The following is a 22,419-nucleotide window of genomic DNA, read 5'->3' as shown; positions in this document are numbered from 1 at the left end:
CGCAGTGGTTAACCAATCCGACTAGGAACCATGAGGTTGCGGGTTCGGTCCCTGCCCTTGCTCAGTGGGTTAACGATCCGGTGTTGCCCTGAGCTGTGGTGTAGGTTGCAGACGCGGCTCGGATCCCGCGTTGCTGTGGCTCTGGCGTAGGCCGGTGGCTACAGCTCGGATTCAACCCCTAGCCTGGGAACCTCCATATGCCGCGGGAGCGGCCCAAGAAATAGCAACAACAACAACAACAAAAAAGACAAAAGACAAAAAAATTTAAAATAAATAAATAAATAAATAAAGTATACCCTGTGGGAGTTCCCACTGAGACTCAGCAGGTTACGAACCCGACCGGTATCCATGACAATGTGGGTTCGATCCCTGGCCTCGTTCAGTGGGTTAAGGATCCGGCGTTGCTATGAGCTGTGGTGTAGGCTGGCAGGTGCAGCTCCCAGTGGACCTCTAGCCTGGGGACCTCCATATGGCACGGGTGCAGTCCTAAAAAACAATAACATAAATAAAGTATACAGTATAATAGTTGTAGTAAATTCACAGAGTTGTACCACCATCACCATTATCTAATTGTAGATAATTTTCGACAGCCTAAAAAGAAACCCTGCCTCATTAGCCGTCACTCTCCATCCCTGCAGCCCTCTGCCCCCTCCTCCTGACACTCAGCACAGTGTCTTCAAGGTCCATCCATGTGGTACCTACCGCGTGTCAGTACTTTATGCTTCTTTTTCCTTTTCTTTTGGCTGTGCCTGTGGCATGGAGAAGTTCCTGGGCCAGGTACTCAACCCATGCCGCAGCAGCAACCTGAGCCGCTGCAGTGACAATGCCAGATCCTTAACCCATTGTGCCACCAGGGCACTCCAGTACTTTATGCTTTTAACAGCTGAATAATATTTCACCGTGAATAATAATAGACTGTGTTTTGTCCATCCATTCATCAGTAATGGACATTTGTGTTGTTTCCACTTGTTGGCTATTATGAATAATGCTTCTGTCAACATTTGTATTGTAAGTTTTGCTGTGAACTATGTTCTCATTTCTCTTGGTTGTGTACTTAGGAGTGGAATTGCCGGGTCATGTGGTAACTGCGTTTAACCATTTGCAGAGCCGCCAGACTGTTTTCCATTCCCACCAGCCGTGTGGGAGGGTCCCAGCTTCTCCACATCCTTGTCAACACTTGGTATTAGCTGTCTTTCTGATTGTAGCCATGCAAGTGGAAATGAAGTGGTGTCAGTGGTTTTGATTCGTACTTTCCTGATGACAAATGATGTTGAGCATCTTTTCATGTGTTTACTGGGCCATTTGGGTATCTTCTTTGGAGAAACGGCCATGCAAAACCTCTGCCCTTTTAAAATGAGGATTTTTGTCTCTTTATGGTAGCGTTGTAAGAGTTCTTTCTATATTCTGGAATTAAGTCCTTATCAGATAAATGACGTGCACATGTTTCTCCCGTTCTGTCGCAGTGCACGTGCACACAATCACAGACCATCTCTTTAAAACACGGTCTGTCACCCTCCAGCATACAAAAGTGACTCATGTGGTCCCAATCCCTGCATTACCGGTGAGACAGAAGTGGGAGGCAAAATGTCGTTCTTGGCTCCAGAAACTTGTCTGGGACCAGATAAGGGCAGAGCCAACTAGAGGAAGCCAGGAACCTACTGTGGTCCTGAGGGTGACTGGGGCATCGTCGGGTCTGAGGCACCTCCAAAAACAAACCAGAGAGGACTCGGTGCCAGGCTAAGACACAGGGAGGGCACTGCTCCCAGCCGTGTCCTTGTCCAGCCCTGGGACCTGGATGTGCCATTTAAATTCTCTGAGCCTGTCCCCTCCCCTGGGAAGGGGGAGACCTGCTCTGCTGACCTCACACGATTGGTGAAGTGAACATGCATACATGGAAGTATTTTCCTTTCTGGAAAGTGTCATGTAAAAAGGAAATGAATTATGTGTCAAGTAATACAGCATCTTGAGATCTCCTTCTGTCACCTCCTCAGATCTGGGAGTTCCCACTGTGGTGCTGTGGGTTAAGGATCCAGCTGCAGAGGCTCGAGTCACTGGATGCATGGGTTTGGTCCCCAGCCTGGGGCAGTGGGTGAAGGGATCTGGCATTGCTGCAGCTGTGGGATAGGACAAAGCTGAAGCTCAGATTCAATCCCTGGCCCAGGAACTTGCGTATGCCATGGGTGCAGCCATTAAAACACACACACACACACACACACACACACACACACACACACAAATCCTTGTGCCTGGATTGAGCAAAGCGGCCACAGGTATTTGAGGGCGGAGAGGTCATGCTTACCTGGATTCGATGATGGCTCACACTGTGGTCTCGGCTAGAACGTCCTGCAGAGGGAGAAGGATTTCTCCACGTGGCTGCCTGGGAGTAAAGCTGGCGTCCTGGAGGGAGGGCGCCCCAGAGCTGAGGCCCCCAGCCCCCGTTCTCCCCTGGCCTGTCATTCTGCTCCTTACTTAACTGGCTTTCAAACGTCTTCCCTGTGGTAAAGTAACATTTTACCATCTTAACTGTTGTGAAGCGTACACATCCGTGGCCCTACGTACCTGCACAGTGTCGTGCAGCCACCACTGCCATCCAGCCCCCCCACACCAAAGCCCCGTCCCCCTGAATCCCAGCTTGCACCCGCCTCCTCTAGCCCCCACCATCCTCCACCCGTCCTGCTTCCTGTCGCTCTGATGTCCCCTCCTCCGAGCACCGCACAGAAGGGGATCACACAGTATGTCATTTGGTGATGGCTTGTTTCTCTTGGCACCGCGTTCCCACGGTTGCCCACGCCATAGCGTGTGTCCGAATTCCCTTCCTTGTTGTGGCTGAACTGTATGGACAGACCACGTGTGATCCATTTAGCTGTCAGTGAGCCCTGGGGTCGTCTTCGCCTTGGGCCACGGGTGATAATGTGCTCCTCGCTTTTGGCAAATACATAATTTTCAGAAACTCCAACGAAAAAATGTGCCACAGGCCCCAGGGTCTTGGGAAAGTGGCGCCATCATTGCTGTTCCCGGAGCACCTGTGAGAGACTGGAAGGGCCTGCCTGGAAGTTGGAGCAGAGGGTCAGGGGCAAGGAGAGACGCAGGTGGCAGGTGGGGGCGTCCCAGGCAGGAGCAGCCTCGAGGGTGGAACGGCCAAAGATAAAGGTTACAAGTTAGGGCTCAGCTGGGTCCCGTCAGGGGGTGTCTGCGTGAGACTGGGGGGTGGCGGGGGGCCCCACCGGCACCGGGGGGACAGGAGCAGTGTGTTTTCATCGGTTGAGGGAAGGCCTGCGTTGCATCTGAGCCTGGCACAGGAGACAACAGAGCCCAGGACGTGACCCTGCAGAGGGATGTATAGTTCGTGTGGGACCAGGTGTTCAGGCTGAAGACAGTGTCCCAAAGAAGAATTTCCAGGCATTTGTTTGACCTTTGGGAAAACTTCAGGAGCGTCGGGACACAGTTCAGTGTAGCCAAGCATTTTAGTCTGTCCAGGCCGCTCTAACAAAATCCCGCAGACTTGCTGGCTCACAAGCAACAGTTCTGGCGGCTGGACGTCTGAGGTCAGGCACCGGCGGGGTCAGGTCGAATTCTGGTGCGGAGACGGGCTGTGCCCTCACCTGGTGGAAAGGCAGGGGGAGCTCTGCAGGCTCTGGCATCAAGATGCCACCCTTCTGACCCCAACCATCACACTGGGAGCGAGGATTCAGCACGGGAATTCGGGCGCAGTCATCCAGACCCCAGCACCACGTGTGCATGACTTTGGCTTTGGACAGACCTAGAGTTCATCCCAGCTCTAGTACCCCTTGCTTTTCTTTCCTTTTCTTTTTTTGTCTTTTGTGTTTTTTTAGGGCCGTACCTGCATCACATGGAGGTTCCCAGGCTACAGGTTGAATCGGAGCTGTAGCCCCTGGCCTATGCCACAGCCACAGCAATGCCAGATCCAAGCCGCGTCTGCGACCTACACCACAGCTCACGGCAACGCTGGATCCTTAACCCACGGAGTGAGGCCAGGGATTGAACCTGCAACCTAATGGTTCCTAGTCGGATTCGTTTCCGCTGCACCACAACAGGAACTCCTTGTTCCCCTTTCAAACGTGCTTCTTCAGCTCTATAAAGTTGAAATGAGAGGATCTGAGTTACAAGCCCCCATCGTGGCCAGTGCCCAGCACTCAGGCCAAGGCTCCTCGGCTCACAAATGCCTTGCCCATCAAGAGGTCTTGCCCTCCTTTGGGGTGGCTCTCATGGGTCTGGTCCAGCCGCCCCTGGAAGTGCCTCCTGGTGAGCAAGGCTGCCCCCGGCAGAGCCGACCCCCAGCGAAAGGGGAAGGTGATCAAGCACCCGACATTCCTCCACACACACCTACTCAAAATCGCAGCCCAGCGCTGGAAGAAACCCAAGCTCGGCCACACTGCCTGTGGCTCAGATCCTCCTTCCGCACCCCGATGAACTGTCACCCAAGCTCTTGTTAGAAAGGTTCGTAGAGGAGGGAACTCGCCACTTCCCGGGGTGCAGTGAACATGGGGGGCATCCTGGTGCTTTTATGTTCTAAGGAGAGAGACTTCCATCCTCGAGGGCTTTTGCCCCGGAGCCCTGGTTGCTTCTGTGGGTACCGGGAGGAGGGGGTGAGCCAGTGCGGAGGACCCGGAATGAGGGGGAGCGTGTTACAGCCTCTAGAAGGCCCCATGCAAAGGCTTTGTAAACATCTGTCCGCTGGAACTCCTCTGAATATTGGGAAGAAGCCCACCAGCAAGGTGTGTGTTTTTTTCAGGGCAAAGGTGACGTGAGGCATGTCGGGGACCCAGACACCCCCAGAGAGCATGTCCTGTAGGTCCAGCTCTGAAACATAACCACCCTGAGCAGGACAGTTTCCTGGGAAACAGGCTCTGTTCTGGAAGAGGATGGGAAGAGGCCTCTGTGGTCCAGGATTTTGAGAATCACATGTCCAAGATCACACCAGCAGTCAGACATGTGCTCTCAGGACAGAAAGATGGGAGCCCAGGAGAAAGGACTGATGGAGGAGTTTGCTTCTCAGCAGTAAAGGGTAGGCGGAGGCAGTCGGGGCGCCGAGTTAGATCCCAAAGCAGTGTTTGCCCTGGGTGGGCTGAGATGTGGAGCAGGAAGCACTGTCTCCCAGCGGAGACGTGCATCTGCTCTCCTTTCGCCTTGCTTTCCCATTCATTCCAGAGTGTCCTCCACTCCCTGGTAAAAATTCTCCCACGCTCGGTTCTTGGAAACCCTGGGATGTTCTTTTACTTTTGCAGCAGGTGGGTTCTGTGGAAGGAAACAGTACCTAAACCAAAGCACACATCTTTTCAATTTCTAAAAACCTTTTTGGAGGAGTTCCTGTCATGGCTCAGTGGTTAACGAACCTGACTAGTATCCATGCGGACACAGGTTCAATCCCTGGCCTTGCTCAGTGGGTTAAGGATCCAGCGTTGCCATGGGTCACAAACGTGGCTCGCATCCTGCCTTGCTATGGCTGTGGCATAGGCTGGCTACTGTTCTGATTCGATCCCTAGCCTGGGAACTTCTGTGTGCTGCAGGTGCAGCCCTAAAAAGACCCCCTAAAAAAATCTTTTTGAAGAACTGCATTCTTTTATTAACATCCAGTTTATTCGATATTTATTCTGGTTGTATAGTTATTGAGAAAACTCTAACACAGAGATAAGTCATTGCAAATGCTAATGGTTCTAATAGCTCATCTTACAAGATATTCTGCACAGAAAAGGCAAAAGCAGCTTTCCTATCAGGTCTGTACAAAAATAAGGCATGTTGGTAACACAAATTATTTTCATGTCTCTGATACTTTGTTTTCTACATTCGAGCATTATTATTATTATTTTTGTCTTTTTGCCATTTCTTGGGCCGCTTCTGCGGCACATGGAGGTTCCCAGGCTAGGAGTCCAATCGGAGCTGTAGCCGCCAGCCTACGCCACAGCCACAGCAACGCCAGATCCTTAATCCACTGAGCGAGGCCAGGGATCGAACCCGCAACTTCACGGTTCCTAGTCGATTTGTTAGCCACTGAGCCACAGGGGAACTCCTGTTTACTACTGCAGCTTTAAAGTAGGTATTTAACTTTTTTTACTTCAAAAGTTATTTTTTAATTGAGATACAATTCATATACTATAGAATGCACCTTTTTAAAGTTTTCAGTTCAGGAATTCCTTGTGGGTTAAGGATCAGGCATTGTCTTTGCTGGGGCTCAGGTCACTGCTGTGACATGCATTCAGTCCCTGGCCCAGGAACTTCTTCCACATGCTGGGGGCACTGCCAAATGGGGGGGGGTATGCACTTCAGTAGTTTTTATTATAGTCGCAAAGTTGTACAACCAGACACTTTTTTCTGAGAGAGACAAAAGTTGCTTTTGCACAAGGAGTGAGCTGACCACACAGCTGGCCTGCAGTCGTTTTGCCACAGGAGAACTCTACCAGGAGTTCCCATCGTGGCAGAATGGAAACAAATCCAACGAGGAACTGTGAGGTTGCAGGTTCAATCCCTGGCCTCGCTCAGTGGGTTAAGGATCCGGCGTTGCCGTGAGCTGTGGTGTAGGTTGCAGTTGCAGCTTGGATCCTGCATTACTGTGGCTGTGGTGTTTGAGGAGCAGAGGAAGTAGTGTGTGTTGGTAGCATGAGCAGTTGTGTGGATGTGGCACCACATGCTGGAGGCAAACAGGAGGACTAAAAGCATGCGCTCTGTTTGGGGCATGTGTTTTGCTGCCTCAGAGAAGCAAGGAAGATCTCTCATTGGCATGAGTATAGGGATCTAGAGTGCAGGAGAGAGGAAGAATTGGGGCTAGACTTAAAGTGAGGTATTTGTAATCATGGCAGTGGCTAAGCTGGCTGTGGGGTTGCCAATAGTGGGAAGGACCACGTACTCAAATGAGCTCATCTGGTTACACTCTAAGTAACCAGAAGCATGTTAGAATTTGGGTATGGAGCGCATAGAAATCAAGCGAAGAGACTGGCACTGGTTCTAGAGAAAAGTGTCAACTTTTTTTAAAAAAAATGCACAACTTAGTTGGAAGTTGGGAGTTCCCTGGTGGCTCAATGGGTTAAGAACCTGGCATTGTCACCACTGTGGCTTTAGTTACAGATGTGGCATGGGTTTGATCCCTAGCCTGGGGAACTTCCCCATGCCCTGGATGTGGGGGGGGGGGGTGGAAATCGTGAGTCAAGTTTATTCAGTATCTTACTGAGACACTTAGCTGGGCAGACAGCCTTCAGCTCTGAGAAACTTCTGAAATTAGGGAGGACGTCAGTGTATTTGTGATTTTGACAAAGGGGTACATGCACACCTCTGCAGAAAGTTACTGCTATTCTGAGCAACAGATACCTTAGTTAATGGTTTTGGTGCTTTTCCAGGTATGGAAAGATGCAAAAGTTGGGGTTCATAAAATTTTCTCCTTAAAATATGTATCTGGAAGACTGTTCTGCCAATTTTTCTGGAGCAGAATGCTCCCTTCCTGATCTCTGCCCTGAGTTCTTTTCAGGGCATGCTGAAGGTCAGCAACTGCAGTGGCTAAGACTCAAGCCCTGTAGAAATGGATGGCCAGCAATATTCTTTAGTTTGCAGAAGATACCCTACCCTGGGCAAGTGATAGGCGTATCATCTCTTTTGATAAGTCGGATACATACAGGCGGGGCGAGCCCGTAGCTGCGCATTGCCAAAGTGGGGTTGGGCCGGCGAGGTACCACGAGGCACCTTTTCCCGTCCCCAGTGGGGTCAATGCGTAGTCCTTCGGCCTAGACAGTGACAGTCACATCCTACTAATCCTCCCGCTGATGCGGAGGGAGAGACGAGAGGAGCACCTACACAGACACTCACTTCCCCGCTGGACTCTGGCAGAGGCCGCCTCTAGGTAGATGGTTGGTAAGGGCAAGGAGCCGGGTCCCCACAGCAGCGGGGCGCCCGCCACACCCCTGACGCCCCAGGAATGCGCATCTGCACCGCCCGGACAAGGCGCCGGAAGTGAGCGCACGACTTCCGGTTCTCAGCCTTATGGGCCGCTCTAGCGCGTCTCGTCTCATTGGTATCTCATTGGTATTTCCGCCGTCTTGCGCAGCTGAACACGGAACTCGAAGCCGCTCAATGCGTAGAGCCCAATCCCGGCACCCTGGCTTTTCAATCCCCTCTAAACCGCGGGCCACGCAGGCTGTCGTTGGGCCGCGCGGCCAGAGGGACTTGGACCTGTACCGCCGTGGTCCAAAGACTGGAAAGGAAGTTGATCTCTAAGCCGTCTCCCGGAGTAGTGCTGCAGTTTTCTTCTGATTCCGGGAGCAAATGATTTTACCTACCTTAACTGGCCGGAAGTCACTCATTAACCCTCTCCAAATCACAATCCCGCCAGTCTTCAAAAGTCATCTGTCATCTACAACTACTTAAGTATTTTAAAAAAATTAGAAATTCACTTCATTATCATTATAAAAACACATTTATTAGATGCTAAATTGCACATCAGATAGACATAATCACTGTCTAGTGAGAGTTTGCACTCGAGATAAGATGCTCTTTACCACCGAAAACTGTAAAATAAAAACATTAAACAGCGGAGGTTCCTACAACAAACATACTTGTAAGGTATCCAAAGGAACTAGAGATTGCAGCATATTCTTAGGTTTATTTAAACATATTTATATCGTATCCCCATTCTCCCCAGATTGTTAATACACCAAAGGGTGTCAGAAAACAAAACACCTCTAGGCAGATGTGCCGTGAAAAGATGGGTAATGATCTCGGTGTCAGATCCATAGCTCAATCCACAAAACTAAAACAGATGAATATACACACTTCTAATGAAGATCATTAGTTACTTTAACAGAAGCACTTTCCAACTGAAATCCTATAGAGATGACAAATTTAAAGAACAGTTTCAAATAGACTATTCCGATGAACTATAACCGGCTTTGTATACCTATGCAGTAAATGAGCAGATTACTTTTGGCAAAATCTGCAGTATCAGATTGTATGACATGCTGCAGTCATCAGAACAACACTACTTACTTATATGGAATCTCATAGCATTTGCTATGAAATATCACTTGTGTTAGACTAAACTTCCTGAATTACTTGCGTTAGTCATTTTCTATGTTAAATGGGGAGATGTGAACAGACTCCTACCTACCTCTTGCAACAAAGCTGTAAACAAAGTACTTGGAGTCCAAATCCTTCAAGAATAACACTTAAATTCCACAGTTTCTTAAAGCACAAAATGTAAATTGTCAACATCTGAACGCTATTGGAATAATGCTGTTTTCATGGATGATGGTGGTTACAGAACCAGCAGTCACGTTAAGGACTTGGTGATACACATCTTCATCACCGCGTTAACAACAAAAACCAAGAAATTCCTTTAAGAGTTGATTTCTTCAGTACAGACCTTTCACTCTGCATAACATGTTAACATTCGTGCTGCAAAATGTGATGAACCAACCGTTCACAGCAACAAAGTCCTGCATTAGGTTTTCATCCCTCTATTAACTTTCATCCAAATATTTATGAAAACTACCCTGGTAAGCTCATGATATCTCAAGTTAAAGACCATCTGTGGAATCTATGTCTCTCAGATAACACTGTAAACCAAAGGGTGAAAAAGCCACTATATCATATACACAGCATGGGTCTTGCTGATAGACACGGACCTCTTCCTCCAAGTCCTTGGCTCAGAGCAGCCTGAATTACATCCAGCAAGTGCATTTAGGTGCAAGTGCACAATAAGCCACAACTGAAAATAAGCCTCTTTCACAAAAAAATAACAGGGTTTTTTTTTTTTTTCCTGCATAGCAATCATTAACAATCTTACACCAAAAAAGGCATTTTAATTACACTCATCTGTATATTGTTTTCATCAGAGATATTTTTCTCATCTCTTATGGAAGTTTGGCATAATCTTCCAAAATCTAGAAAATAAGAAAAATGGAAATACCAACATTAATTGTGAAGGAAGCTTCATCTGGAAAGGTGACTCCATACTGAGTGCAGAATGGCAGTTACGGTATAAATTTTCACCTTCCCTGTAATTTCTTAGGAGCTAAGCAAAGAAAGCGTCCATTTTTTCAGGTCAGCACCATTCTGTCCAAGGGCCCTCTAAAACACTCTTCCCTACTTCTTTTTGCAGCAGCTCTGCCCCTAGGGGCCTCTTTTCAATTTCATTCCCCACCCTACACTCCAGTCAGTGGAAATAAAACAGCCCCTAATATGTGCCAGTGGGACACCGTGCCAGCTGCTCCCACTGAAGGCAGAAGCAGGAGAGCAGGGAGACTGGACTTTCTCATATTCAGCAAAGATCATCACATCCCAGAGCTGGCCAGAACGAAACCTAACTGGAGACCATCTTTCTACACAATTCCAAGCACCTCAGAGAGACTTGCTGAAGAAAAACCTACAGAATACCTTTTTGATTTAAGGCCCCTGAGTTCTCTTGTAGCAAGGTGGGTTGAGGGGCCAGCATTGTCAGCGCAGCAGCTCAGATCGCTGCTGTGGTGCCTGGGAACTTCCACATGCTAAAACAGATAAACAAACAAACAAAAACAAAAGCCAAAGACTCCTAGGCCCCAGCAGACTGGCGCCCTGTATCCTAAGCGTGACCCTGACATTTACAACACTGGGCCTCAACTGTGGCTCCGCAAACAAGAACAAGGAAAAGGGGGAAAGGAGTGCGTGAGCTGGGTTGGGGCCTTTTCCTCACCAACAGTATCTGCTGGCCTCTAATTGGTGTTAGGAACTCACTGCAATAGCAGCATCTTCCTGTACATTCAGTTCTCAATCTGCTCTTCCGTAGAAAGACCACTACTTCCCATCCAGCTGGTCCTGAAGAGGCCTGTCAGTGACAATGAGGTTTCCCAGCGATAATCCCATTTTAGTAAATGCTGCACTTTCCTACTATTTAAATAAGACCATCCTCACCTGACACCCCTTTAAATGCTGGTCTGCTGAGGGCCTCAGTCACTTTTGCTTTAAAGAGCAATTCCTATGAAAGTCTATCTGTAAGACCCCCTGGTTCTTTAACATCAGTAACCGTTCCATTTAGCAAGACTTTGCTTCCACAGTTATATGTAACAGCAGTACCTAAAGATGTCTGTATTTTCAACTATTTTAAAACTTTTAAACTCTAACAGTTTTCTCTATGTGTCTTTCTTTGGGAATGAGGAAGAAAAAAAAAATTTAAACCCAAATTCACCTATAACCCTCAAGACAATACTCTGTAGAGTTTGCAATGTCTGACTATTGGGATAGAGTACGAACCAGTGGTCCTGGAGAGTCTTTCTGTTGCTTTATACCCACACACGAAAGTCAGGCTTGGGATAAAGTACCGGGGGCGAAGGGCTCCAGGGTGCGCACTCAGGGGGGCCTCCGTGATGACCCTCCTCACCCCCTGGGCTGAGGTTAGATGCCAGCCTGAGCACACTGCTACTTTTGTGTTCTGGGCAAGGTACTCACTCTGCCCTCAGTGGGCTTCACTTTCCTTATTTATGAGACGAGGATAGGTCAGAGTTATTCCAAAGATTAAATGATATAAAGTATCCTGCGCGCTCACTAAACAGGAGTTCCTGTAATTCAGAAACAATGTGCTTTGGTAGAGACTTGGAGGTAAATCCTCTTAGAAGCAAGTACCTTTCCCTTGCTCACATCCAAGCACCAGAAAGGGCTACAGCCGGACTGCCAGAATTCCTGCCAAACACTTGAAATCACCAAGGTCGGTGGCATCAGATCTGAGAACAGGAGCTCCTCAAATACAAATAGCCACCTCGACACTAACTAGTCCAAACCATCGGGGAATGAACGCTTCACATGGGGGAGGGGTGGGATAAAAGCTTCCAGACCCCTCTAGAAATTCACGTGTAAAATAACAATAAGCTCATACAAACATTACATTCAGGCTGTTACAGCAAAACAAAAGTATAAAATAGATATAAAAGTATTTACTTTCGTAGATCCCAGATCTGCAGAACTAGCAAATAAATAAAATTTCCTTCCAAAACTTACTTAGAAACCATGTAAACAAAATTAAAATAACTCTAGTAATAACCTTCATTTTAACTTTTTAAAAGTTCTGTATCATTCTCCAGCTCCCCGGCTCATACAAATGGAATGTGAATAGCAAGAGTTACTGAGTTAGAGTTCTGGCTTCATTCACTAGCTGTGATGTTGACTATGCTTCCTCAATTATAAGACAGAAGTCGTGATGCCTAAATCAAGGTTGTGGTGAAAATGAAATAGTGTATTACGTGAAATGTGTGTAAAGTGCTTAGCTCAGTGCCTCGCAGGTACATCAAGGATCACTGTGCCTGTTTGCAGTACAGATATTGAAAAGCACAAGCATTCATGAAAACTTGCCATATTTACGTGGCATTTTCTGAATGGCTTCGCTGATGAACACTGAGATGTATTTTCAACCTGAAACTTTTCCCATGTGGTGCACTGAAAAGGTTCCTGCCTTGTGTGGCTCTTCTGGTGGCATGCAGGCTCTGAGGTGCAAATAAAACTTTCCGCACATGTCTTGCATTTGTGGGGGCTTTTCCCCTCTGTGAATGCTCTGATGGGAAATACGAAGAAAGGTCATTGAACACGCAGGACACTTTAAGGGTGTGAATTTTGAGAACAAAAGCAAATTGTCCTCACCGTGGCTGCAGTCTTCAGAGTGGTCCCTGAGGCCCTTCTTGGCGGGGCCGAGGGTGAGGGCTGCTGCCCAGAGCATTTCCTGCACTGCGTGCATGGGTGCTGGGCGGCCAATGCCTGCCTTTTCTCAGGCAAAACAGGATTTGTTTTCTGACCAAAATATTTACCACAGGCTTTTTGGGGCGGCGTGGGTTTTCCGATGCTGTGCCAATCCTCGGAGCCACAGAAAGCCTCTTCCACGCGTGCTGCGGGTGTAGGGCTGCTTCTTTGCGTGGACGTTCATGTGCCGAAACAGGTGGGAGTGCTGGCGGAAGCTGCTGCCGCACTTGGCACACTTATAAGGCTTCTCGCCCGTGTGGGTTCTCCGGTGCGTTCTCAGGTTGGCTCTGTGATGGAAAGTCTTCCCACAGTCACCACATGTATACTTTCTCTCCCCTGAATGTGCTTTCTGATGGGAAACAAGATAGGAACTGTCACTGAAACTTTGGTCACATTGAGGACACTCGTATGCATTTTTGGCTTCTTCCCTGGGAAATTCAAGAATTTCAGAAAGTGCTCTGGTTCCTAAAAATTGAGAGAGTTCTATCAATGGGGTATGATTTTCAATGGTAACTAAAAGGCTTATGAACCTTTTCTTGCAAGCAGAAGTTCCGCCTCCTATTTTCCCTTCAAGGCTTCCAACTCCGTGCTCTGAGGATTTTTCTGGGTAACAGACGAGGGGCACAGCAATGGAGTATTTTTCTAGGGCAAGCTCTTCAAGTTCCACAGATTCTAGGCTTAGCTGCTGATTAATCTCAATCTTGCCTTCTCCTCCTGTTGATAAAAGCAAAACAAAGCAAAACATAAACACATTCAAGCAGTACTGGGGAAAGAACAAACTCAGGTGTTTACACAGAGGACCAGGAAACTTTAGATGGCTTATCCTACCGCCCAAACACTGCTGGGATGGCTGACAAAACTCAGGTCTGCCAGAAAGCACTCCTTTTTACTATTTCCCCAAATACACTTAATTTATAAAGCCAGTTTATGTTGTGGCTCCCAGGTTAAGGACCCAGTGTTGCCTCTGTGAGGATTTGGATTTGATCCCTGGCTTGCTCAGTGGGTTAAGGATCCAGCATTGCAAGCTGCAGTGTAGGTCACAGATGTGGCTCATATCTAGTGTTGATGTGGCTGTGGCTGTGGCTGTGGCTGCAACTCCAGTTCAACCCCTGGGCCAGGGAACTGCCATATGCCACAGGTGTGGCCTAAAAAGAAAGAAAAAAAAAACAATCATCTCATCCTTTGAAAACTGCACTCTCAAGCAAGTTTTTTATCATATCCACATAGGATAAGGCCCCACTCTTACATACCAAGATGTGGGTGAGATATGAAATCGTAGTCCTAGAACTGACCAAAGTTCCAAAATGCAGGAAAAACAACTGTCTTACCCATCAATACCATATCCTGGAAACAATCCTGTGTCATGTCTCTGCTGAGGGACCTCCGGGCAGGGTGGAGACTCACACACTCCTCCTGTGAAAAATACACAGCCAGGTCCTCAAACAGCGCTGGTCCCTGAAACAACATAAGAGCCCATCTCAGGTCAAGAAGCTAGAGAGCCACTCCCTTAGTCAGTCTAGGAAGGCGAAAAGAGCTAGAAATTCTGAGGTAAGGGAGACAACAGCTTGGCTGGAAAGGTCCCTGAGTGCTGGGGAGAAAGTATGAATGAGTTCCGAGAGACGGAATTTAGGAAGGAGAGAGTAAAAACGGATATAACTTCGGAGGCTCTGATAAGCCATTTCTCTTATGTGCGGGTAGGAACACAGTCAGTTTGGTGAGAGGGGTACCTGGGGATGAAGAGCCCTCACATCACGACCGGCACGCCTAACTCTCTTCCGAAGGCGGCCAGAAAGGAGCGACTGGTAGTGGGACCGAGAGAAGGGCCCTGGTCTCACCTGGGCCCCGGATGTAAGGATGTCTCCCATCTCGCGGGGTAGTAATGCCTTCTTCAAGTCGCCACAGGGACTTCGGGACAGACCTGGGAGGGGAGAGAAGAGACCCTGGAGGGGCCAAATCGGCTGCAAAGCTCCTCAATGCACCCCTTCTCTTCTCCACTCCCTTTAAAGCCTGAGCCGGTGGCTTCTCTCTCCTGCGCCGAGACTCGGACAGGCTGACTTCCCGGCCGGCCGGGCCCCACTAGACTAACGATCTCAGAAAGTGTCCCGGTACCCAGGCAGAAGCAACAGAAAACTATGCCCCGCCGAGACTGGAGACGGTGAGCTTCACCCCAGCTAGGCTCCCACGCTCCCATGCTCCCCTACGATAGACCGGCCGGAAAAGCCGCCGGATGCCACCCGCCCCAAAGCCTTTTACGAAGCCTTGCCCTGTGGTTGGCCAGCGTGACCTCGGAGGGGGCAGGCCTTCTCGTTCGTTGGCCAATCGAGCGCCTTAATGGAAGGCCCACGGCTCACTGAGCTAGCTGGGAGGTGTAGTATTCCCTCACCTTTTCCAAGTAAGTATTTCCGGTTCCGCTGCCTGGGTCTCCCCAGTGAGCTCAGTGTTGGCTGACCAGACCAGGTGCGGCGTTAGGGTGACGCCGGAGGGACGTAAAGTTTCAGGAAAGAAGGAGAGAAAGTGGACGGGGAGAATCTGGAACCCGAACGAACATGGGTACTGAAATGTGGGTCCGGCCGGTCCAAATCTTAGGTCCGGCCGGGGCGCGGGACCTAGTCTTGGCTGGAGCGGTCGGCTGTGTGTTGGGCGGACTGTGGGACCGTGGAATGTAAAAGGGTGTCTTCTGCTTGGGAATAGTTCAGGTCGGCGTAGGCCGCTTTGTTAGTCTCCGACCCAGTGTATTTTGGCTGCTTTGTGCCAGGCGACTGAAGCCTAACGGAGCCAGGTGAGGCTCAGAGCCACAGCGGACCTCAAGCGGTACTACAGCCATTGGAGTGCAGCTCAGGACGTTGTGTGTGTCTCCTAATGAACTCACATTCGACCTGCACCGTTACCAAATATTTTCAGCTTCATTGCACTGGCCGCCCTGGTGTAGGGATTTGGAATTAGAAAAGTGAGCTTCTTCCCCAGCCCTGCTGTCAATGGCCAGTACACAGCTTTGCTTTCCTCAGGTGCAAAGAGCTCAGAATGCCTCTTTTCAGAGGGTACTTTTAATGAAGTTGTCAGTTTACAGAGGTGTTTGTTTGAAAAAAACAAAAACGATAGTTACTTTAATAGAAAATTCTGAATAAGTCTCAGTATATTTCTTATTCTAGTGCCAGGCATGTTCCTGTACTTAAAAGGTTACTCCAGGAATGGTTGAATGGTTATTGAAATAGTATCCTCAGAGGTGACAAAATAAGTAGTGGGATTTGGTGGAATATCAGATTGGATAGTTTCAGCTGCAAGTAACAGAAAACCCAACAAAATGTTCAAAGGTAGGGCAGTTACAGGTTGGTTAATTCAATGATTTGGTCACCATCATGGTCCCAATACTCCCGTATTTCTCCCCTGCCGTCCTTAGCATGTTGGGGAAGGCGGCAGTGGAATCCCCATAATACATGCAGACAAGCATTGTGTCATGTACCAATCCTAGAGCAATCATTATCAAGAGGAAAAAACACTACCTACTGTAATTGGTTTGGGCCCATCATGGTTTCCCTCCAGGGGACCCACTCTCCTGACTATTTACCTGCACAAAATCAGGGCTCTGTTGGAAAAGAAAAGGAAGTAGAATAGATAGGTAACTAACGGTATCTGCCACAAGTGACATTGTGACAGCTAGACCTAGGCCTTGTGGGAGTGGATCACAAAAGAGATATCTGGGGAGTTCCCGTTGTGGCTCAGTGGTTAATGAATCCGACTAGGAACCATAAGGTTGCAGGTTCGATCTCTGGCCTTGCTCAGTGGGTTAAGGATCTGGCATTGCCATGATTTGTGGTGTAGGTTGCAGACACGGCTCGGATCCCGCATTGCTGTGGCTCTGGTATAGGCTGGTGGCTACAGCTCCGATTCGACCCCTAGCCTGGGAACCTCCATATGCTGCGGGAGCGGCCCAAGAAATGGCAAAAAAAGACAAAAAAAAAAAAAAAAAGATATCTAGAGGTCCCAGGAGGACAGAAAAAGATGCTCTGGGAGTTGCCTTTGTGGCTCTGTGGGTTAAAACCCAATTAGTGTTGGAGTTCCCGTCATGGCGCAGTGGTTAACGAATCCGACTAGGAACCATGAGGTTGCAGGTTCGATCCCTGGCCTTGCTCAGTGGATTAAGGATCCGGCGTTGCTATGAGCTGTGGTGTAGGTTGCAGACGCGGCTCGGATCCCACGTTGCTGTGGCTGTGGCGTAGGCCAGTGTCTACGGCTCCGATTAGACCCCTAGCCTGGGAATCTCCATATGCTGAGAGAGCAGTCCTAGAAAAGACAAAAACAAAACAAAACAAAACCCTATTAGTGTCCATGAATAAGCAGGTTTGATCCCTGGCCTTGCTCAGTGAGTTAAGGATCCAGCATTGCCACACGTTGTGGCGTAGTTCGCAGATGTGGCTTGGCTCTGGTGTTGCTGTGGCTGTGGTGTAGGCCCACAGCTGCAGCTCCCATTTACGCCTAACTCAGGAACTTGCATATGCTGCAAATGTTGCTCTAAAAAGCCAAAAAAAAAGGAACAAAAAGGTGCTGAAAGTAAAGGTGGAAGGACAAACTTTCCTGAAGGCTAGACCAACACCAAGGCTAAATGTTGAAGAAGCGCTAACAGCGTGATACAAGTCACCATGGAGTCACATTGCTGCTCAAGTAGTCACCCTTCCCTGCTTCCTTTGTACTTAATTTTATGCTAGTCTTATATCAGGGATGTCTCATTTAAGTTTGATTGTTGTCCCTTCCTTTGAATTCTGTTCTCATTATTACAGGTAGATAAACACAGTTTCCCATGACCAGAAATTACACTTGTGGTATTAACTCGATGGATAACCAGGAAGTTATCTCTGAAACAGGAGAGGAAACAAAATCTTCCCTACACCTCTGAATACCAAAACTAAATGAGTAGATCAAGAAAGAAGCTTGAACACTTGATCTGGCTAAAAGGAAAGAGATGAGATACAAAATCTGATAGACCAAGATCGAAAGATTAAGACTGAATTATATGCCTAATTTGATTTTTTTTTTAACCAGAGATGGTTGACCGTATATTCATTAGATGTTCAAGTGACAGTTTTTTTTTGTTTGTTTTTTTTTTTTTTTGCTTTTTTTTTTTTAGGGCTGCACTCGTGGCATATGGAGGTTCCCAGGCTAGGGGTCAAACCAGAGCTACAGCTGCCAGCCTAACCACAGCCACAGCAATGCCAGATCCGAGCCATGTCTGTGACCTACACCATAGCTCATGGCAGCACTGGATCCTTAACCCACTGAACGAGGCCAGGGATTGAACCCACAACCTCATGATTCCTAGTTGAATTTATTTATACTGTACCACATAGGAACTCCAAAGTGACAGATTTTAATCACCCAAACTGAAAAATTCTTCTGCCACAACCTTTTGACAAGTTTCCTTTCTTTTTTTTTTTTTTGTCTTTTTGCCATTTCTTGGGCTGCTCCTGCAGCATATGGAGGTCCCCAGGCTAGGAGTCGAATCGGAGCTAGAGCCACAAAAATGCAGGATGAAATGCAGGATCCGAGCTGCATCTGCGACCTACACCACAGCTCACGGCAATGCCGGATCCGTAACCCACTGAGAAAGGCCAGGGATCAAACCTGCAACCTCATGGTTTCTAGTCGGATTCGTTAACCATTGAGCCACTACGGGAACTCCTTGACAAGTTTCTTCATTTCAGCCTTTAACACATGAATCATCATCGTCTGAGGGAGTCCATTGCGGCTCAGCGGGTTCCAAACCTGACTCATATCCATGAGGGTGCTGGTTCAATCCCTGGCCTTGCTCAGTGGGTTAAGGGTCCAGTATTGCCAGAAGCTGTGGTGCAGGCCAGCAGCTGCAGCTCCGATTCCACCCCCCTAACCTGGAAACTTCCACATCCTGCAGGTGCAGCCCTGAAAAAACAAAAAGAAAAAAGTGATCAAACTCCTGAAGAAATACCCATTGAGAGAGTGAGATCTTTTTCACTTGGGTTGCTGAGAGGTAAAGGACGGTAACACCCCATGCCGGTGAGAATGTTTGGGACAAGAGCCTTCTCACTCTTGGTGTGAGAATAAACTAGTAAAACCTTCCTGGCAGGCAATGTGGCGTTTATTCTCAAACTGAAAATGTAGTCCATTGAAAAGAACTTAACCAACATTCTCAGAATTCTTCCTTAACAATGTCACCCAAAATGTGTGTGGGTTTCTGTACAAGGTTTTCGGTTACAATACTGCTTACAACCTGAATGTCTGGGTATGGGTGGGAAAACCTGACTCCCAGCCCCTGCTATCCCCCCCGCCCCAACCCCAGTCATCTATGACAGAGCAGTGAGTAGGGCCCTAGGTGGCTGAAGGGGGCAGTACCTGACTTTGTTCCTCTAAGGGCCAGAGCCCGGGGACCAGAGAGAGAGGTGGAAATTAATATGCCTCATCTCTCCTTAATTTCTGGAGAGATCTTCACCTTGGAATCAGTGGAACTGCGGAGAAGGTTAATTCTTATGTGGCACGGTGCCCGCGTGTCACCTCCATAATGAGCAGAGTCGCCAGGCCAGGGCTCTGGAGGTGCAGAGCCTGCCCGCGTAGATAGCAGCCTGCTGCTCTCCCTGGCCCAAGAGCCCGATTCTCGCCTTGTCGCTGAGGCCGGGAGTGGGCTCTGCAGCTCAGGAGGCAGGAGTTGAGGGTTTCCCTCCAAGGGCTCCACAGAGAACTGCTTCTTCTTGGCAGCCTGGAATGTGGGCGAGGACACGGCTGCTGGCGCTCCCCACTGCTCCCACCTCCAGGTATCTCTTTGCTTGAGCCATGGCCAGAGGGTAAAGACAGTCATGAGTAGGCAAGGGACAAATAATAATATGCTCTAATAATAATAGAGGGAGGAGGAGCAGGCAGAACTCTCAAAAGAGGCAACTGTTGATGGAATAGAACTTCTGGAAGAGACAGATGAGAGTTCTACCCAAATACAATGGCTGGAGATTGTTACAGCAAACTTTTCTGGAACCGAACGGCTTGTTTTGTTATTTTATGTTTGGCCGCACCCACTGTACCGGGAAGTTCCTGGGCCAGGGCTCAAACCCAAGCCACAGCAGCAACCTGAGCTGGCACAGTGTCAACTGGATCCTTAAACCGCTGAGCCACAAGAGGACTCCTGCTTTTCAGTTCATGTTCAGTAGAGACGTTGGTCATCAAGCCAGTGGTCTGTCAGAGCAGACGGAAGAACTATGTCAAAACACGCCAAAAAGAGAGAAAAAGAAACCAGGCAGGCAAACACGGAGGGCTGGTCAGTGTTGACTCAGTGCAGCTTAGACCTTTCCTGAGCCAATTCCTGGGGTCAGAGGGTGCCCCTTCCCACTTGCTTATTTGAGCCAAGAGAGGATGGGCTGGCTGGCCTTAAATGGTTAGATCAAAGTGGGGACCGTTCGGGGGGTGGGTCAGTACCACCCACATGGTGGCATAGGGTGGAATTTTTTTTAAAAGGACAACTCCCTTGAATATCCCTTGTAGTAACACAGGGTACCTGACCATAGTACCTATCCTGTATTCCTGAGGATAAATGAGATCCCGTGTAAGACACTTCACACAGTGCCTGGCTCATAGAAGCCCTGGGGATATGGTTATTATTTTCTCATTTGTGTCTAGAAAGTTTGAATGGATATAGATGCCCTCAGTTTTGACAATGCATCTTATTAGTATAGAGCCCTGGAAACAACAGAGTGTCATTGCTCTGCATCACTTTCATCAAACTTTAATGTGCCGAAGAATCACCTCAGCAAATTCTTTTTTTTTTTTTTTTTGTCTTTTTGCCTTCTCTGGGGCTGCTTCTCGTGGCACATGGAGGTTCCCAGGCTAGGGGTCTAATCTGAGCTGTAGCTGCCCGCCTACTCCAGAGCCACAGCAACGCAGAATCTGAGCCACGTCTGTGACCTACATCACAGCTCACGGCAAGGCCAGATCCTTAAGCCACTGAGCAAAGGCAGGGATCGAACCACAACCTAATGGTTCCTAGTGGGGTTCGTTAACCACTGCGCCACGATGGGAACTCCTTGGCAAATAATTCCTTCTCTTTAGGCCTGAGATTCTTCATTTCTTTTTCTTTTTTTCTTTTTAGGGCTGCACGTGTGCCCAATGGAAGTTCTCAGGCCAGGGGTTGATTCGGAGCTGCAGCTGCTGGCCTAGACTACAGCCACAGCAACACCAGATCTGAGCGTTGTCTGAAACCTACACTGCAGCTTTCAGCAACACTGGATCCTTAGCCCAGCAATGGAGGCCAGGGATCAAATGCGCATCCTCATGGACGCTCTGTCGGACTCTGTGAAGTTATTTTATTTTATTATTATTATTTTTTTTGAAGTTCTTTATTTTAAACACGCTCCCAGGTGATGCTGATGCTGCTGGACAACAAAACCACCCTGAGTAGCAAGGACCTGGGAAGGACTTTGGCTTCCTGTGTGATCGAAGGGGCTCGAAGGGGCTTCCATGGATGGGAACATAATGGACGGTGAGAGACAGGATGGGGAAAGTAAGCACTTTTCTTCTTTCAAAATCTCCTGTTTTGGAGTTCCTACCATGGTGCAGTGGGTTAAGAATCTGACTGCAGTGGCTCAGGTCACTACAGAGGTGTGGGCCGGAGGTTCTGGCCCAGTGCAGTAGGTTAAAGGAGCTGTGGCTCCTTAGGTCACAGCTGTGGCTAAAATTCAATTCCTGGCCCAGGAACTTCCATTTTTATTTTTTCTTTTCTTTTCTTTCTTTTCTTGTTTTTTTATGGCCACACTGTCGGCCTATGGAAACTTCCGGGCTAGGGGTCGAGTTGGAGCTGGAGCTGCCACTCTATGCCATAACCACAGCCAAGTGGGATCCAAACCATGTCTTCCACCCACACACACCACAGCTTATGGCAACACCGGATCCTTAACCCACTGAGTGAGGCCAGGAATGGAACCCTCAGCCTCACAGACAACTAGTGGGGTTCGTTTCCACTGAGCACAATGGGAATTCCCTGTCTCACTCTTGATTGTTCCAGCCCTTATATATATTTTTTTGCAATTTAACAGTGACACACGGAATATCATTGCATAGAGTGCATGGAATGCTCTGAATGGACCCAGACACGTTTACCACAGCATCTTTGCTTTCAATAGCTTGTTTGTAATACTTAAAACTGTAATAACAGGTTGTAAGTGGTATTATATTTTCATTTTGCCCATAATTTTTCAGCCTTTAAAAAAAAATAGGCGCTTACAGAAACTGTCACAAAAGGGAAATATATTGCTTTACACAAATCAAGACTCCACCAGCCACTAACATCATATTAGGTAGACAATAGAATATCCTTGTTTTTTATATCCTCTTGTTATACGACTCCTGATCTATTTAAATCAATACCTCTAACGTTTCTCATCTCTTTGGGTACCTTTTCCTTGTCGAAATATTAAAGAACATGCATTTGACATAAGACAGTGTGATTTTAGGCCGTTTTAATCAGTGCTAACGTTTATTCTCTTGAATGAGAATTAAATCTTTTTCGGGTTCATCATTTTAACCTTCCGATTCCATCCTTTGGTTGTGTTACCTCTGTAAGTTATTTAAGGCGAAGAATAAATGTCTCCTTTAGAGTTAACATCAGATTTTGCTCAGCATGGATCCCTTAGTAACAAAATGTGAGTTAGGTCTTGTGATGTGGACCCCCCGCCCCGGGCCAACTTGAGGGCAACTGACCCCCGCCCTTGT

The 22,419-nt window shown here is 48.1% G+C and overlaps 2 protein-coding genes across 2 annotated transcripts in view; one reads left to right on the top strand and one right to left on the bottom strand.

Moving 5' to 3' along the window:
* Positions 1-12,178: 12,178 nt before the first annotated feature.
* Positions 12,179-14,924, bottom strand: ZNF597 (zinc finger protein 597). Its single transcript, XM_013995710.3, is given in 7 exon segments — positions 12,179-12,396; positions 12,398-12,498; positions 12,500-12,649; positions 12,652-12,775; positions 12,777-13,416; positions 14,031-14,157; positions 14,538-14,924. Coding segments are annotated over 7 exon segments (1,242 nt in total). The 5' UTR covers positions 14,568-14,924; the 3' UTR covers positions 12,179-12,326.
* A 168-nt stretch (positions 14,925-15,092) lies between these two features.
* NAA60 (N-alpha-acetyltransferase 60, NatF catalytic subunit) overlaps positions 15,093-22,419 on the top strand; it is a 26,371-nt gene continuing 19,044 nt past the window's right edge. Inside the window, exons 1-2 of the mRNA XM_085017805.1 lie at positions 15,093-15,252; positions 21,069-21,190. The gene's annotated coding sequence lies outside the window, so the exon portion shown is untranslated. The remainder of the gene's footprint in view (positions 15,253-21,068; positions 21,191-22,419) is intronic.

This window comes from Sus scrofa, chromosome 3, assembly GCF_054392235.1.
Source record: "Sus scrofa isolate SSC_HxYL_T2T_F1_AM1 chromosome 3, Sscrofa_HxYL_maternal_Yorkshire_Landrace_v2.0, whole genome shotgun sequence".
Lineage (NCBI taxonomy): Eukaryota > Metazoa > Chordata > Mammalia > Artiodactyla > Suidae > Sus > Sus scrofa.
The sequence above is the reverse complement of the archived record's forward strand: the minus strand, read 5'-3'. Positions and strand labels throughout refer to the sequence as shown.